Consider the following 18,488-nt stretch of genomic DNA (forward strand, 5'->3'; position numbering starts at 1 on the left):
AAAGGAATTTAAACATTTCACTACAAAAAATCAACTAGACACAAAAGAAGACAGTAATGCGGGAAATTAGGGACCAAAAAAAGCTACACGGCACATAGAACACAAATAGCAGAAGTAAGTCCATCCTTATCAGTAATTACTTTAAATGGAAATGGATTCAATTCTCCAGTCTAAAGACAGATTGGTGGAATGGATAAAAACCCATGATCCAACGACAGTTGACCCTTGAACAATGTGGGGGTTATGGGCAGAGACTCACCACACAGTTGAAAATCTGCCTCTAACTTTATAGTCAGCCCTCGGTATCTGTGGTTCCACATTCATGGATTCAACCAACTGTGGATCGTGTAATACTGTAGCGCATGTTTACTGGAAAAAAAACCCCACATATAAGTGGACCTGTGCAAACCCATGTTGTTCAAGGGTCAATTGTATAGCCTGCCTACAAGAAACTCACTTGAGATCCAGAGACACAGGTGGATGGGAAGTAAAAGGATGGATCAAGATATTCCTGCAAATAGCAACCGACCAAAACAGACCAGGGTGGCTGTACTAATATCAGAGAAAATAGACTTTATTCACACACCTAAGGACAAACCATCAAAATATATGAAGCAAAAAACCTGACAGAACTGAAGGGAGAAATGGGCAGTAGCAACTGAGTTCCATTCTACCTTAGAAATCCACGTCCCTGTGTCCCCTTCCTCAGCACTCCCCAGCACTGGGTGCCCTACAGAGACCTCTTATCACAGTCACTCTTCTGCCTCAGGGCAGGCATTCTTGGTATTGCACATCACCTGTTCAAATCACTGTGTGCTTGTGTCCTGACAATACCTACTGTGTGTTAATTTACAGACACGATCACCCAACCCCGTGCTGCGTTCACTCCAGCTCCTGTTGTCTGTGGACCCTCCCTTTATTCCTCCGTCATGCTGGACCCACGGCCAGGTGCGTGCTGACCGCATGCGAGCAGGCGTGTATGGTGGGCAGGAAGCAGGGACCAGAGCTCATCCAGTCAGAGAGGACTTCCTGCCCACCCCCAGCACTGAGTCCTAGATTTCTGATTTCATACAGTAAGAAAAGATATTCACAGTCTTCTTCCAGGCAAGTTGCATGAAATGCAAGATACTAACTTTTGAACTCCACGGAGCATTTTTTCACGTTTAGCATCTCTGAAATTGGGCCGCGCCTCCCCACGGACGGGACATGGATTTGGTGAACAAGGATGGCCACTGTCCACGGACACTGCTCTGCCCCTTCCCGTGACACACAGACCAGCCCCCGAGCACAGGAGCTGCTGGCATGCAGGCTCTGTGGCCACAGACACGCGGAGCACAGAGTCAGGGTCTTCTGGAACCAAAACCAACTCTTTGAACTGAATCCCCTCAAGACCCCTCACCTACTCAGCACAATCCCACTCAACACTCCATCTGAGCGTGTTCTTAGGTTCATCTAATACACCCATCATGGGTTCAATGCCAGAAAGACACACCCACCCACCAATTCTAGTTTTTGTACAGATCTGCCAGGGAGTCTCTGGTCTACAGAAAGCAAGTATCAAGAAACTAAGACATGGGACTTCCCTGGCGGTCCAGTGGTTAGGACTTCACCTTCCAATACAGCGGGTGCGGGCTCAATCCCTGGTCTGGGAGCTAAGATCCCCCATGCCTCAGGGCCAAAAAACCAAAACAGAAGCAATATTGTAACAAATGCAATAAAGACTTTAAAAAATGGTCCACTTCAAAAAACAAAAATCTTTAAAATAAAGAAACTGAGACACATCACCATTTTCTTTATGCCAGAGAAAGATAAGGCATTTTTTCATTTCTTCAGGGAGGGGGAAAGCGAACCACCAATTCGAAGTTCTAATAACAAACAACCTAAAATAGTGCGTAACCGTAAACGCTGCCTTCGACTAAAATCCGTCCTGTACATCACCGGGTCACAGGCAGAGCCAGGGTGCTGCAGGTTTCTGCTGCCATGCCTCAGAAGCACTCAGAGCTACACTATCTGCCCATGGGACTGGGCGGGCAGTCCCCGTACTCTGGGGACCCAGCTTGGGTGCAGGGGGCGAGGCACGCATCCAGAACCCAGACTCCCGGCGACCGCATGGCTTCAGACCACACCTGCCATCCACCCTGCAGCGAAAAGGCTGGCTGTCCTCACAGGGGACCCCGTTCGGGCGCGTAAGAACGTGTTGACCCAGGGCACCTGACACATGTACTCTTTGTTCGTGGGCCACTCCGTCGTTGGGCGGCCAGGGCCGTGCCCGAGAGCTGCCGGCGTGAGAACACGTCCTTCCTGAAAGCATCTCAGAGGCAGAAGTTGCTGGAAAGTCCCGGGTGGAACCATGACACAAGCTCCAAGGAGGAGGAGTTGAGCTGGCGGAAGGTGTGGGAGCTCAGGTGAGGGGGCAGGACCAGGGCAGGGGCGGGACCGGACACACCGCAGAGCCTGTCCCCAAAGGCCCGGCGCCTCTTGGGCCATGGGCCCCGCTCCCAATGCGTCCTGATGGGAGGGCTGTGTAGCTCACTGCCCACTGCCCAGCCCCAGGACAGGAGCCGGTCCTCACAACACGAAGGATGAAGCCAACAGAGGAGGTGGGGTGGCTCCAGAGGGACGTTAAAAGCACATTTGGGGGCAGGCAAGAGGCACAGCGGGGCTAAGCGCTCCAGATGCTCGCCTGGCACGCCAGGGGCCAACCGGACCCGCCTTCCCGTGTGAAAGTCCTCATTTAGGGTCCTGCCGCCTCCTACCAGGCCCTTGGAAAGGAGGTAGTGGACCCACCTCACCCTAAGAGGCAGAAGCACATGGCCGACGATGGTCAGCTGCTTGTCTGAAGTGAGTGCCTTCGTGGGGACAGCACCCCACCACTCATCGCAGGGCAGAGTGTGCCCAGGCCCCGCAGGGCCCCTGTCCTCGTCCCCACCCCCACGGTCCGCGCAGCAATCCATGGTCCATGGCAGCGACAGGGGAAGTGGCGAGAGGGAGCACGGGAGAGGCGGGGGGCGGGGGGCGCACAGGCACCCACACATCAGCCCACTGTCCGGGGCGGCAGCTTGCACGTGGCCACACGAGGTAACTGATTTTAAGGGGATAAAGGGAAGCGGCGCTCGCTGCCGCTGTCCTCCTGTCCCAGCTTGTCCCACACCCCACGTGGCTGTCTGCATCCTAGCAAGACAAGAGGATTCCACGTAAGGCCTGGTCACCTCTGCGTTACAAGGCAGTGTGGCCTGTATCTGTCAATGGACCCGTCTCTGCTGGCTGGCATTTGGCTCTTACGTAAGTGAGCAAATTGAAACAATAAATAGAGACAACTACACCTCAATGACTAAATTTAAAAAAAAGAGAGAGACCACACCGTGTGCGTGCAGAGTTTGCCAGCTGGGAAGAGGAACACACAAAAAGAAACATGGCGGCGAACAAAGCCCCCGACCCCATTTCCAGGGCCTCACGGGGAGACAGCAGAGGACACCGTGACGCTGAAACCACCTCACCGGGACCAGGCCGCTGTGGGGCGGCCGCCCGCTCTTCCAGCCCCCGACGTCCCGCCAGACAAAGTGCAAGACGCGGGAAGCGATGGCTGCAGAGCCGCGGACGCTGGGGCACCGGAGTGCCCCCAGGCTGCCGGCCACGGACCACCCAGCGCGGCCAGGGCACCCGCACACTGGGAGGCACAGACGGGGACCCACAGCAGGAGCCCCGCCATGCTCTGCAGGGTGGGCAGGTGACCCTGACCGTAGCCAGGACAAGGGAGCATCCCCTGAGCGTCGGGCACCGGGCCTCCACAGCCTCCCTCTGCCCTTGCTCTGGGCTGCCAGGAGTGGACCGGATTCTCCCTGCTGCCTGGGAGCACCCCTTGGCCCAAGCACCCTGTGCCTTCGCAGGGCTCCTGTCCGCCCTTGGGCCTCCGCTTTGCGGGGCAGACACAGGCCCGAGAGGCCCCTGGCCACCACTCCTGATTCTCGGCGGTCGGTTCCTGCCAGAGAAGGCAAGAGCTCTCAGGCTTCAGAGGCGGGAGGACCCTGATCGCAGCACTGCACCGCCTGGTGGGCGCCATCGCCGCTGCTGCGTTTCCTTCCCCAGGCTCCAGCCCAGGGGGGCCCCCCACGTGCTGGCTGGAGGAGAGGAGTAAGGAAGGGAGGATGGAGAGGCCGCAGCCACAGACCCCACAGAGAGGTCGGCCCCAGAGAGGTTGTGGGCCCCGCCAGTCCTGCTGCCCCGCCGCGGGCTCCGCGCGCACGCCCGCTACGCGGCACACGTCTCCTTGGTCAATGCGCCTGCGCCGACCTTGCGCCTGCCATTCAGGTCAAAGGGCCTGTGACCATCTGGCTTAGGAGGTACTTCCAAGTTCAAGATGTGCCCTCATGACAAGCAAAGAGGACCCTGACCCCAGAGAGCCTGCAGTGGGAGGAGTCACCACGCGGCGTCATGGGGCGGGGATAGCGGCAGAGGGAGGGGCGCCAGGCAGTGGGAGGAGGACGGACGCTGCAGGAGCCCGTGCTGGCCCGCGTGGTGCCCTGGCAGAGGCGAAGGGCAAGGGCTCCGGGCAAGGGCGAGCGGGCTTTCTTCACACTGGTATTTTTGCAACTTTCCTGTAAGTTTGAAGTGACTTCCAATTAAATGTTAACAAAAAACTTGAGCCACATCGCCCGCAGCCCCCCTGATTTCGGAACATGAAAGAGTCCCTGCCGTCTGGACCTGCCGAGCGTGGGCGGCGATCAGAAGCGAGCTGGCGGTTTTCACTGGAGTCCCCGCAGGGACAGAGCCAGCACTTTCCAGGCCAGGCGGGCAGCCGGCGTCCTCCTCGCTGCCACCGTCAGCAAGGGGGAGTGCCTGTGAGGTCACAGAAGCCGAGAGCAGGCGCTTCCTCAGCAAGGCCTGAGCCCGGTTCTCCTGCCTTCGGGGCGCACCCCGTCCCACCCGTCCTGCGCAGCGCGGGGACCCAGGCGGAGGCTCCACGGAGGTCTCGCCCGCCTGAGTCTGGGGTCTGGCCTTGTTCCCCGCTAAGGGTCCTGGGGGCGGGCGGTGAGCAATACCCCCAGCCGGGAGGCGGCTCCTGGGCTGCCGCTCCGCACGGAGCCGGGGAAAGCGCACGGGAGGCGGGGAGTGCCCCTGTCGCGCTCCGGCAGCAGGGGGCGGCGGCGGCGGCGGTGGCCTCTGACCAGCTCCGGGGAGCGAGCCCAGGCCCAGGCCCACCCCAGCCCCCAGGGGCAACCGGCCTGTGATTGCGCTCTCCGCCCCGGGCCGTCATCGGCCATGGAGATGGCTCCATTCTGGACCGTGTGTCTCACTGACTCCTCCACTGAGTTGGAAACGTTCTAGAACACGCCGCCGCGAGCTCCAGGTCCCCTTACCTTCACGTTTATGGGGCCTGGCTTGTGGCCAGCGGATCGTCATCCCTGCTCTGTCTCCACTGCCCCCGAGCCCCCACGCCGTGGACCACGCGCTTCCTTCTCTGACCGTCAAGATGCTCAGGGCCAGGCTGCCACCTCCTATTTTGAGTGCGTTTCAGTGAGGAAACCCCTACAGCCCCAAGCGGGAGCCGGGTGAGCGGGCGGCTGCTTGCCCCAAGTTGTTAAACTTCGGTGTGACTGAGGAGGGAGACGCTCTCCAGCCGCACCTCCCTCTGGCAGCATCCCTGCCACATCCAGCATGACAGGAGCTCAGGCAGGGCGGTGCAGGGGCCCCCGCGCCCTCTGTGCTGCTAGTGCCTGATGGACCCACATGCCCCCGACGCTCCTCTGCTGGGGCCCTCCTCCCACGCTGGGTCCCTGGAACGACACCCCGAGCCGGCAGACTGAGCATCCAGCAGGGGGCGGCAACCCCATTACTGCCAGGAGGGCTGGACGCCAGGGGCCTTGAGGCCACCCTGAAAGCTGCCCACACACCGTGGACGGGAGCAAGGCTGGTGGGGAGGACCATCACATCTGGGAGGAGAGGCCGAGAGGGCGCGAGCCCAGCAAGGAGGATCCAGGTGAGAGGTTCTCGGGTAGACGGAACACATACTTCTTGATGTCATTTTTCATAAAATTACAGGAAAACCCACCCAAGTTCCACCTACGTTCTCGAGCTAAGACATTCAACAACCATCTCTTGAACGCTGCCATTTCCCACTGGAGACCGAGGCCCACAAGGGCAGGGCCTGTCCGCGGCCCCTCCCGGCACAAGTGAGAGGCAGGATCACTGCTACTTTCAGCTTTTAAAACTTGTCAGGGTAACAGAAGTCAAGAGTATGGACATCCGCTGTGGAGAAACAGTCTCTTAAATCAAAATTCCACTTCCTACCAAACCGAACCTCTTCTATGACCCTGATCGCTTATGACCAGCAGACCTGTGGCTGTGAAAGTCCTCACTGAAACAAGACAGCAGTCCTCTCTTCCCCTTCCCCTCCGGATCTTAGAACAACACAGAAAGCAGGGAACAGTGACTTCCCAAGTGGGGAACGTCAGTTTACAGCTTCCGTGAATTTGTCCAAATGGGCGACTGCAAGGCTGGGGGCCGGTTGCACTGTCGGCGTCCACTCCCAGTGGGTGCCAGCGTCCCGCCAGCGCAGAATTTTTGACAAGATCCTGCCGACAACGATCTCTGCTTTGACTCGGGCTGTCCTAGCTGAGGCTATCAGGACCCATCTCAACGTGGCCCAGAGGACAGAGCCCAGGAGGAGCCTGGCTGAGCGCGGGGAGCCCTGCTGGGCCTCACTCTGCACCGTCCACACGGCAGGCAACGCCCAAAACGCCAGCCGCGCCCTGAGTCAAGGCCAGCCGGCGGCGCCGCAGTCCAGGGGCCGTCCCCGAGCGGTGGGGCCTCAACCTCCGCCATCGGCCTGCTGGGTGGTCGTGGCCGTGTGATGCCCACGTGCCGCCAGAGAGAACACAGGGGCCCACCTTGGTGTCCTCCTCATTTCCCTCCGCGTGGACAACGTAGGGGTAGCCGTCCTTCTGCAGGCTTTCTGACACGATGCGCACCTCGACGCCGGGCAGCGGGGTCCCCACGGAGCCTGCAAGGGGCGGGGAGGCACGAGGGAAGGAGGTGGTCAGCAGGGTTCTGAAGGAGAGCGCCGCACACTGAGGTGCTCCGACCTGCCTGACGTCACGTGCACACACGGAGGCGGGGGGGTCCCGCGTGGATGTCACGTGCACACGCATGGGAACCCCACATGGACATGATGTGCGCACACAGGGGTCCTGCCCCGTTGTCACGTGCACACAGGGGGCAAAGCCCCAGGAGCCAAGAGCACAGCCTTAGGCGGGACACGCAGAGCAGCAGCCAGGGCTCCGAATGCCCTACAGGGCCTTCAGGGCACCTCGGGAGGGCCGCGCAGCACCCAGGGCGAGAGGCAAGGGCACTTCTATCTCACTGGAGCACCCGGCTGAGCGGTCAGGGCACAGGTGGCCGCGGTTTGTCGCTGGGGAGGGGCTGGAGTGGGACAGATGCCAGAGGGTGAGCGGGTCCTCATGGCAGGGGTGATGTAGCCAGCATCCTGGCTCACTCGTTAGGTGCCTGTGGTTGGCTCAGTGTCTTCACCCCTGTGTGGTTATAATCAGCTTTTGAACCTGCAGAGGTGAGGGCAGGTGGTGGCTGCAGTGGAGTCCCCGCGGCCACTGTAATGAATAGCTGACGCGGGGCAGAGATTCCAGGGCCAAATGCCAAGTGTCTGAGGCTTCACTTCAAGGTCTCAGGACCTTTAACTGTTACCAATGAGGACTTGTCACAGGAGAAAAGTCCCAGGAAGCCCACTTGGCAAACTCCACGAGCTGCTTAGCACTCTGGGATCCGCACGCTCGGAAACGTCTGTGACACAGGGCTCAGCGTGCTAGATGGTGCGGCCCTGTCCTCCTCAGCCCGTCTTCTGTCTGGGGTCCTGGGGGCCACCGCCGCCTCCTCCTCCTCCTCCTTCCTCCCCTCCTTCTCTTTTGCTTCCAAATATTTACGAACTACAGTGAAATCCATATATGATGCAGCTATTCATTATAAAGCCTAGCATTCGGGGCATTCAGCACATTCACAACATTGTGCCATTATCACCTCCATCTAGCTCCAGAACTTTCCAGCAGCCCAGAAGGAAACCTGTCCCCGTCAGCTGTCACATCTCCCCCCACCCCAGCAACCACTAACCCATTCTCTGGGGACCTGCCCCCTGGATGTTGTGTATGAAAGGAACCGCCACGCATTACCCTCCTCTCTTCCTGCGGGTCATCTACTTGGGGCCGGGGGCTGCACGAGTGACAGGACGCTCAAGACCGGAGACAGCCTGGAAAAGGGGGTGTTCCACCTCAGCTGCAGACAAGACACGAGGACCAGAGACAAGACCTAGGCTGTGAACAGGAGCTGGGTCCAAGCCCTGCCCTCCTGCAGGCTCTGCAGGACCTGGGGCCAAGGCGGCCACAGTCCCGACACTGGGGATGTGTTTCCCAGCGGACCTCAGCGTTGTGGCTTCCCTCTGGATCTGTCTCCAGTGAAGAGTTTGTCTCAGCCCTGTTGTCTGCATTGCTCCTCCTTGGACCTCATGGTCTGCTAAGGACCGGCGGGGCCACAGCTCTGACTGCTTAGTTACAGACCAGGCCCGGGCATCTTGGAGATTTTTTTCCAAGGTCTTTAGATCATTCCCAATTGCTCATATTTTATGGCCAAATGTCAGCAGGATGACCTAGGTTTTAGCCCTCAGTGTGTGTGTAAAAGCCACAGAACAAAAGGTTTAAGGGAAGAAATGGGCTGATAAAGTGCAGGAGAGAAAGGCCATGTGTAAGAGGACATCGGTCGGGCCCACTGGGCTGATGGTCCTCCTTCCTGTGTTCCCAGGCAGTGAGAGGATTTCGTGCTGTGTGAAGGAGGTGTACTGTGAATTGATTTATCACTTTCTGAGACTGGTCAGGATGATTTCTTTACTATGTGCCAGAAATAAAGAGTCCCATGAACACACCTTGAGCCATCAGGCAGAATGTGATGATTTCATCAGAAGGCACTTCATTAAACTAAGTACAGAATCTTAAGCACGAGCAACCACCTTGCTCAGGAGTGAAATCTGCTCTTCTTCCCTTTTCTTCTGAGCTCTCGTCCCCGCAGTGGTGTGACGCCCGCTCAGGCCCAAGCCCTCCAGACGGCGACGCCTCCTGAAGTGTGAGCCCTGGGGATCCTTGGAGTACGAAAGCCCCTCCACGTCCCTCGTTTCGTGTTTGTAAAAAGACACTTTAGTCTCCTAAACCTTCCCTGAGTTCCAGAGAGCAGACTGAGGCAGTTACTAATGAGAGAAATAGAGGAACACAGAAACAAAGGAAAAGCAGTTACCTCAGAGCTCGAACAATAAATCGGTAATAAGACAGAGTCGTACCTCCTCCTCAAGAGACGTACACACTACCCTGACGCACATCTTGGAGTTGTTCTGCGTGAACTAAGGCCCCCACCCGGGTGGAGGATGGTGACTACAGGCTGAGACCCCCAGCCCTGTTGGAACCAGAAGGCTGATGACTGAGATTCCTGGGACACCACTCTGTCACCTCACCACCAACCCATCAGAAGAATGTCACACGTCTGCAGCCCTCCCCGCAAATGTCGCCTTTAATAGCCCTTCCCTGAAAGCCATAAGGAGTCTGGGTCCTTTGAGCACCAGCCGCTTGTTCTCCGTGCTTGGATCCTGCACGTTCCTTCCCCACAACCCTGTGTCAGTAATTGGCTCAGTTCAGTAACACCTGCAGAAAGGAGGAAGCAGAGGCTCCATCCAGGCGCTGGGAACTCAGGGAGATGCGGGCAGATGCTGTGGGGAAGGGAACCCTACGGGACCTGCCGTGGCCTCCAGGGAGGTGAGTGGCTGCCCTCAGTCCCACAGGACTGACAGTCACAGGGGCACGTCCCCACTTACCCACAACTTCTGTACAACTCGGCTGCAAACTGGGGGTTCCCTGGGCCCCTCCTGGGATTAAACGGTTTGCTAGAGCGGCTCTCAGAACCCAGGAAAACAGGCCACTTCCTAGAATACCAGTTCATTACAAAGGCTACAAGGCGGGAACAGCCAGACGGAAGAGACACCTCTAGCAAGTATGCGGGTGGGCGGGGGTCTCAACGTGCACGCTCTCCAGGCTCATCACACTCCAACACCAACCCGTGTTCACCAGCCTTGTTTTGGGCTTTTATGAAAGTTCTATTACGCAGGTACAATTGATTAAATCATTGGCCGTTGGTGCTTGATTCGACCTCCAGCCCCTCTCCCATGCTAAGGAAGTCAGGACTGTCCATCGTATTCAACGAGACCTGAACTGCTAAGAATGTCTATAAAGAAAACACTGACAGGGCTTCCCTGGTGGCGCAGTGGCTAAGAATCCGCCTGCCAATGAAGGGGACACAGGTTCGAGCCCTGGTCCGGGAAGATCCCGCATGCCGCGGAGCAACTAAGCCCATGCACCACAACTACTGAGCCCACAAGCCACAACTACTGAAGCCCGCACGCCTAGAGCCAATGCTCCCCAACAAGAGAAGCCACCGCAGTGAGAAGCCTGTGCACCACAGCGAAGAGTAGCCCCGGCTCGCTGCAACTAGAGAAAGCCTGCGTGCAGCAACGAAGACCCAACACAGCCAAAAATAAATAAAAGTAAAATAAATTTATGAAAAAAAGAAAAGAAAACGCTGACAGAATTACAGCACCACTACCACAACAGTGGCATTAAAATCTCCACACAGAGACAAACCTATGATTTGTTAAAGGGAAGTCTACAAACGGCAGAAACTGCTGTGTTAGGACAGGGCAGCTGCTCAGACCCCAGAACCCCCCGCCCCTACCCCAGTGGGTGGAACAGAGCAGGGTCAACCAGGTAGGGCCAGCCTCCTATACCCACCTAGATGGGGCCCCGCTGGGGCCCCGCCCCGCCCACACCGCGTGGCGCTGCCCTCCCACGTTGCGTGACACTGCCCCTCCCACGCCACGTGCATGCTGCCCCTCCCACGCAGGGTGGACGCGTCCCCTCCCACACCACGTGGACGCTGCCCCGCCCACGCAGGGTGCATGCTGCTCCTACCACACCGCGTGACGCGGTCCCTCCCACTCCACGTGCACGCTGCCCCGCCCACACCGCGACGACGTGGCTCCTCCCACACCGCGTGACACTGCCCCTCCTACACTGCGTGCACACTGCCCCGCCCACGCCGGGAGGACGCAGCCCCTCCCATGGCGCGTAACGCTGCCCCTCCCACACCACGTGCACGTTGCCCCCCCCACACACACCACGTGCACGCTCATTCCCACGCCACGTGACGCGGCCCCTCCCTCGCCACGTGCATGCAGCCCCGCCCACGCCGCGTGACGTGGACCCCACGCACCACGTGGACGCGGCCCCTCCCACGCCACGTGACACTGCCCCCCCACACCCCGTGACACCGCCCCTCACACACCGCGACGACGTGGCTCCTCCCACGCTACGTGCACGCGGCCCCGCCCACACCACGCCGACATGGCTCCTCCCACAACGCGTGACGCTGCCTCGCCCACGCCGCGTGACGCGGGGGGGGCCCCCCCCACAACATGTGGACGCGGCCCCTCCCACAGCGTGACGCGGCTCCTCCCACACCACGTGCATGCTGCCCCTCCCACACTGCATGACGCTGCCCCGCCCACACCACGTGGACGCGGCCCCACCCACGCTGCGTGACGCTGCCCCGCCCACCCCGTGTGACGCTGTCCCGCCCACATCGCGTGACACTGCCCCTCCCACGCCACGTGCACGCTACCTGCCCACGACACGTGATGCGGCCCCACCCCACATGTGGACGCGGCCCCTCCCACAGCGCGACGCGGCTCCTCCCACACCACGTGCACGCTGCCCCTCCCACACCGCGTGACGCTGCCCCGCCCAGTCCGCGTGAAAGCGGCCCCTCCCACGCTGCGTGATGCTGCCCCGCCCACCCCGTGTGACGCTGCCCCGCCCACATGGCGTGACACTGCCCCTCCCACGCCACGTACACAGTACCCGCCCACACCGCGTGATGCGGCCCCTCCCACAGTGCGTGCACACTGCCGCGCCCACGCCGGGAGGACGCGGCCCCTCCCACGCCGCGTGACGCGGCCCCTCCCACACTATGTGGCGCTGCCCCTCCCACACGGCGTGATACGGCCCCTCCCACAGCACGGGACGGGCCCCTCCCACACCCGCAGGGACTGAGTGCCCTCCTGGTATCCATTGGGCAACAGGCTGGCTGCAGTCAGGAGGGCAGGCTATCCTTCCGCCTCTTTTTATAACAGGTGTGAGCTGTGGCCAGGTGACTTTAATTGTCCTGTGGCTCTGTCCAGCCTCTGGGGCGGGTGACTGTGCCTCACTGGGTCCTGGAGCGCCTGTCCGGCAAGCCCAGCCATCTGATAGCAGCCTCCTATCAAACCACGTCAGGCCCAGCAGCTCAGGTCACCACCCGGGGCCTCAGCCGGGCAAACAGTCTCCTTCAGGCCACGCGCCCCTCCGGGCCTCCAGGGAACCTGTGATGGGCCAGGCTGGCAGGATGTGTCCCCGGACCAGCCCAGAGTCCCGGCTGGAAGGAGCCCGGCCCAGGAGTCAGGGGCACAGAGGATAACAGCCTGATTGCTCCGGAAGCGGCACTCAGGGACTCACTCCCGGATTCAAGGTTGACGGCTACTTCATTGTTTCTAAACCAAAGAGCCGGCCGTGCGCCCACTGTGAGCCGCCTGCTTCACGGGCGAGAAAAGACCCCGGGCTCTTGGTTCCGGTGCCGAGAAGAGGCCACGCACAGCCACAGCAGAACCCTGAGCCTTTAGAGCTGCAGCGAATTAAGATTCGAGAATTTCTGCCCAGAAGCCTCGGGTTTAGGGCACAGGCGCAGGTCCCTCTGTCCCGGAGCCTTTGCCCCCGCCTGACAGAGGGTGTCCTGGTCTGACAGTGTGAACACCTGCTCCGTCTGTGGGACTTCTCCAAGGCTATCAGAGGGGTAAGATCAGCCCAGTATCGGGGCTGTCGTGTGGACAGTTTGCAGTTTCTTAGAAAGTCAAGCTCACACCCCCTTCTGACCCAGCAGTTGTACTCTGAGGCGACTGCCCACGAGACGTAAAGACGCAGTCACACAAAACCCTGCACACAGACCTTCACGACGGCCCGACTGGGAACTGTCCAAGACCAGACACAACCCAGTGTCCTTCGGTGGCGGACAGGTTAACACCGAAGGTGCTGCTCGGCACAGGATGTCTCACACTCGTCCTGCCAAGTGTGAGAAGCCAGACCCAAAGGCAGGTCCTGGAGGCTGTGCCTCTGTGTCGTTCCAGGAAACGCACAGCTACAAGGAGAGGAACCAGGGACGTGCTCGCCGGCCTGGGACGAGGAGGCGCTGACCACGAAAGGGGGAAGCTCTGGAGGTGACTCAACTTCGTCTACCTGAGTATGACGGCAGACACACTGAAAAATCACAGACCTGCTCACCAGAAGGGCGTCTTTCAGTGTTGTGCAAGACAAGCGGATGCCCAGAGGCAAGTACAGGCACACGATGACGTACGTTTATTTCCAGACATCTACTGTGTTTTGGACAAGCTGGAGGGCACTGACCGGGAGGGCTGGAAAAGGGCCCAGGCCAGAACAGGCTCACGTCTCAGGCCTCACGCTCTGCCTGCAGGTTCCCTGTCAGGGACCCGGGACGTGAAGGCTGTTTATGTGGAATGGCCTAGAGAAGGCGGGACAGGAAAACCAAACCCGTCTAGAGCAGCAGGCCATCCAGACGCATGCAGGTCCCCAAGCACAGGCGGGGGGGTCCCTCCTCCCTTGCCCCCGACACCTGCTGTCTCTCCCGCTGCCACTGGCCTGTGTGGCTCAGGGCACCTGCATGGGAGACTCTGGGCCGCGGGCGACCTGGTCTGGACGGAAGCAGCCCCCGGCCCGGGAGGTGGGGAGGGGGGCGCCCTGCCAAGCACACGGCGTCTGGGTCACCTGGGAAGGACACTGCCACCCTGAGAACGTGCCCGTGGCCCAACAGGGGAGCACCCTCCGCAGACTGGCCCACCCGAGGACCCAGAGCAGAGGGAGGACACAGCTGGCGGGCGCCGCTCATACCTGGCAGGCGAGCTGCGGTCAGGGGGTTGGACAGGGCCATGCCGATCTCCGTCATCCCGTACCTCTCCAGCAGCGTGTGGCCAGTGATGCCTTTCCACCTCTCCAGCACAGGCAGGGGCAGCGCGGCTGAGCCCGAGACCATCAACCTGCCCGGCACAACCACAGGCTCCTGAGCTCGCGGGAGCACACGGCTTCGTCAGCCCGGTGAGAGCCAACGCGCCCAGCACCCCACTCACTGTTACCCTTTAACTCACGGCTAAAGCTGCAGTTTGGGCTGAAATTTAACTCTGTTCTTTGGAAAGAACCTTGGGTATATTTTAGAATGTAAATAGGTCTTCACAAGGAAGGGGTAATCACAGTAAAAGTGATTTGAGGGTCCCTGGTGGCACGCTCTACAAACAATCACAAACAGCCCCACAAAAGAGCAGTGATAAGAGTAAGGTGATGACGGCTTATCTGGTTTAGGGACAAAACGCCACCGGGTCTGAGAAGGAGGGGGAGACGGAAGCAGGCAGTCTCCAGTGAGGGGCGCACGGCGGCTCCTCCACGAACACTGCCTGGCGCTGACGGCTCACGTGACAATGACATTGATCTGATATCTGAGAGCCTCGGCATGCACCATGTCCCGAAAGCACTGTGTGCAGGAAGGAAGGTGCTTCTGCTTCTAGTGGGGGCCGGAGCAACGACCACCCCTGTGCTCCCCCCACGGAGGTGCAGGCACAAGGACCCTCCCCACCAGGAGCCCGGCTGCTGAGGTCTGAGGGCCTGTCACCCAGAGTCACCCTGATCTCCCCTCTCTGATCTCATTCTTGCCCTTGGCTCCTGAGATCTGGGTACATCGTGCTACCAGTCCCACTCTTGTCCTTGTGGTTGGGCTTTGGACCCCAGCCCCACCATGGTGCCTCGTGGGAGGCCGATCCAGGGAGGTGCTGGCAGTGGCACCCTCAGAAAAGGGCTCTAGTTCCATCAAAACGTCTTTTCAGAAAAGGAGCAAAGAGTGGTTAAATGGGAGCAGAGGACAAGGTGAAATACTCGTCTTGGCTAATTGGGAATTCTCTCCCGGAAACGGAGGGCTTTCCTGAGCTCCTCTTAAGGACCAGGAATCAGACGCACAGAGGCCATGAAGCTCGTGGCTGTCCAGCGCCAACTCGCTGCACTGTTAAAGGCTGTGTCTGCCACAGATACATGTGTCACACCTCTTAGGCACACGTATCATCATGCCTGTGAAGACCCGCCAAACTGCTCACCTCCGTGTGCTCTGCAGATGAACCGCGTGACCACGAGCAGAGAGGAGCTGCAGTTGGCAGGCTCGTGGGAACACGCAGAGCAAACCCCATGCCACCGAAGGGGCCAGACAGCCACATGTCTGTCAGGGAGGGTGTCTGCAGGGGGTCGGGGAGGGGGCAGGGCTGAGAGCCAGCAGATGTGGGGTCAGAAAGGACTTCCCCATCCTTGTCCTTCAGACTCTACCGGAAGACAGGCGGACAGACAGAGACAGAGGGACAGAAAGACCCAGAGGTAGAACAGAGACACAGATACAGAATACAGGCAGCTGCGTCGGGAGCACAGATACGTAGAGAGAGACGTAGATACACATTTTAAAGCAAAGAAAAAATACTGCTTCCTAAAACTTAGTAGAACTGACTCACTAAAAATAAGTTATATTTGACTTTCTGGATGGGAAGGTGGACTCTTTTCATTTACCTGATTTTTTCTTCACAAACTGCACGCACGAAATCCTGGACATGAGGGTGGGTAAAATGTTTGTCGTAATAATCCATCAACTTGCTGTATATGGTAGGCACTGCCATAAATACATTAATCCGTGGAGTTTCAGAGCTTAAGAACTTTTCCCAAACCTAAAGAGAAAAAAGGAAGCACACAGCAAAAAGATGAGAAGACACGCATGCACAGACACGTACGGACCCTCGGTTCCAAGACGAGTGCTCTCAGCAGAGGACCCCCCTTTTCTTAAGCATCCGAGGGTCTGCAAGCGGCTCCTGTCTCAAAGGGGGTCTCACTTTGACAGGGTGACACAAGCGCGTGGACCTTCCGTGGAGTCACTGTGCAGGGGACACTGGCGTCTGGCCTCAGGGGTGGCCCGTGAGGAGGAAGCGGATCGGGGAGGAGTGGGCCCTGGGCCTGGGGACCGGCCTCGGATCTGCCGTCAGGGGAGAGGTGGCGCCTCAGGCTTTTCCAGCCACGCGGACGAGGGTGGACAAAGCTGCACGAGGGGCCAGGCAGGCCTGAGCACAGCACAGCGTCTGGCAGGCGGGCAAGCACACACGGGGAACGGATGGTGTCTGCTGTTTTATCCGAAGAAGTCATGTGAATTTCATATCTTACTCTGTAACAGATGTTTCTCGTTTTAATATAAAGATGCTTCAAGTTTCTCAGCTCATGCTGAGAACGTGCTCGTGTGTTAGCCCTCATCTTTCAGAGAAGGGGCTCTCTCCGTGCAGCCACCGCATGAGCCCACGGTCAGGGCGGGACGGGGAGCGCGGGGTGCTGCGTGCTCAGTACACCCCACACAGACAGCCTTCCCCCTCAAGGCGTCCAAAACGCTGCAGCCAGCCCCAGCCTGCCCCAGTCCCCGATCGCACGCTTGTAATTAGCTCCTCACCTTAGCTGCTTGACAGAGCAAAGGCACTCCTCTTTGGGGAGAAAATTACATCGTTCTTTTAAAGACAACCCCGCTCTTATTATAAAGCATGTATGAAAAGAGGAAAATGTGAGCCATAACTAAGAAAAAAGTCAATAGAAGCAGACCCTCAATACGGATGTTGGAATTATCATACAAGGAATTTAAATTAATAAATAGGTTAAGAAATTCAGAAAAGATGAATGAAATGGGGGATGATCAAGGATTTCATCAGAGAAGTGGAACTGCAAGAGAACCATTATAAGCTGGAAAGTACATTATGTGAAACTAGGAATTCACTGGATACACTGAATAGACTAGATGCAGCAAAGACAGCAGTCAGTGGAAATGATCTAAACGGAAGTGCAGACAGGAAAGAGGAGAAAGAGAAGAGTGTCACCGCGTGTGGGACAAGATGACACTCTGACCTGTCAGGAAAGACAGAAGTGCTCGGTCAGTGGAGACACATCCACGTCCACACGTGGGAAGACTCAGTGTTGCTAAGATGGCAGCTCTCCCCAAAGCCCAGCAAGCTCTGTTTTCCGGAAATCGACACGCTGACCCCACAGTTTACAGGGAAAGGCAGAGGACTCGGAAGAGTCAGAACACACGTGAGAAGGAGGCAGGAAGGTGGAGGACGCACACTTCCTGACCCAAAACCCACTCCAAAGCACCAGCATTCACCGCCGTATGAAGCTGGTGTAAGATCAGACACACAGACGAACGGAGCAGATGCCCGGAAACAAATCAATATGATGACGGCCAACTGAGTGTGATAGAGGAGCCAAGTCACTTCAACAGGATCATCTTCCCAACAAACAGCGCTGGGACAACTGCATAGCCACGTCCAAAGAGACGAATTGTAGACCCTTACCTCACCACACCTAAGAATCAGTCCAAAGTGGATCAGAGACCTAAACGTATCAGCTAAAACTATAAAACTTTCAGGAAAAAACATAGGTGAAAATCTTCATGACCTTTGGTTAGGCAAAGATTTCTTAGATACGACAGCAAAAACGATCTATGAAATTAAAAAACTGATAAAATGGATTTCATCAAAATTAAAAGCATGCGTGCTTCAAAAGATATCATTAAGAAAATGAAAAGACAAGCCAAAATGGGAGAAAATATCTGCAAACCATCTATGTGATAAAGGACTAGTATCCAGAATATATAAACTCAATAATAAGAAGACAAATAACCCAATTTAAAAATGGGCAAAACATCCGAATAGACAGTTCACCAAAGAAGATACATGGACGCAAATAAGACCATGAGAAAACACTCACTGTCCTCAGTGATTAGGGAAATGCAAATTTAAACCACAATGAGATACCACGTCATATCCACTACAATGACCATAATAATGGTTTTAAAAACTAGTAAAACAAATGTTGGTGAGGATGTGGGGAAACGAGCCCTCACGCACTGCTGATGACAACGGGGACAGAACAGCCACTGTGGGAAAGTTGGGCAGTTTCTTAAAATGTTAACAATAAACTTATCGTACACCCCAGCAATTCTAATCCTACTTATCTACACAAGGTAAATGAAAAGTGTCCACGCCAGGATTTGTATGTAAATGTCCACAGCAAAAACTGGAACTGACCCAAATGCCCAATAAATGATAAATGGGTGAACCAAACGTGGCCTGGCCACGTGATGAAGCAGTACTCAGGGACCAAAGTGACAAACTACTAATACACATGCTACAACATGGACAGAACTCAAAGACGTTCTACAAAGTGAAAGAAGCCAGGCCCAAAAGACCACATGTTCTATGATTCCATTTATATGCAAGGCCCAGAAAACGA

The 18,488-nt window shown here is 57.4% G+C and overlaps 1 protein-coding gene across 2 annotated transcripts in view; it reads right to left on the reverse strand.

Annotated features, from left to right (window-relative positions):
* ACSF3 (acyl-CoA synthetase family member 3) overlaps nucleotides 1–18,488 on the reverse strand; it is a 57,627-nt gene that overhangs the window by 20,600 nt on the left and 18,539 nt on the right. For both annotated transcript variants that reach the window (XM_057535029.1, XM_057535028.1), the window contains exons 4-6: nucleotides 15,738–15,892; nucleotides 14,034–14,179; nucleotides 6,888–7,000 (exon numbers count right to left, since the gene is read on the reverse strand). In XM_057535029.1, coding sequence (XP_057391012.1) covers nucleotides 6,888–7,000; nucleotides 14,034–14,179; nucleotides 15,738–15,892 — 414 coding nt within the window. The remainder of the gene's footprint in view (nucleotides 1–6,887; nucleotides 7,001–14,033; nucleotides 14,180–15,737; nucleotides 15,893–18,488) is intronic.

Source organism: Balaenoptera acutorostrata, chromosome 19 (genome assembly GCF_949987535.1).
Source record: "Balaenoptera acutorostrata chromosome 19, mBalAcu1.1, whole genome shotgun sequence".
Lineage (NCBI taxonomy): Eukaryota > Metazoa > Chordata > Mammalia > Artiodactyla > Balaenopteridae > Balaenoptera > Balaenoptera acutorostrata.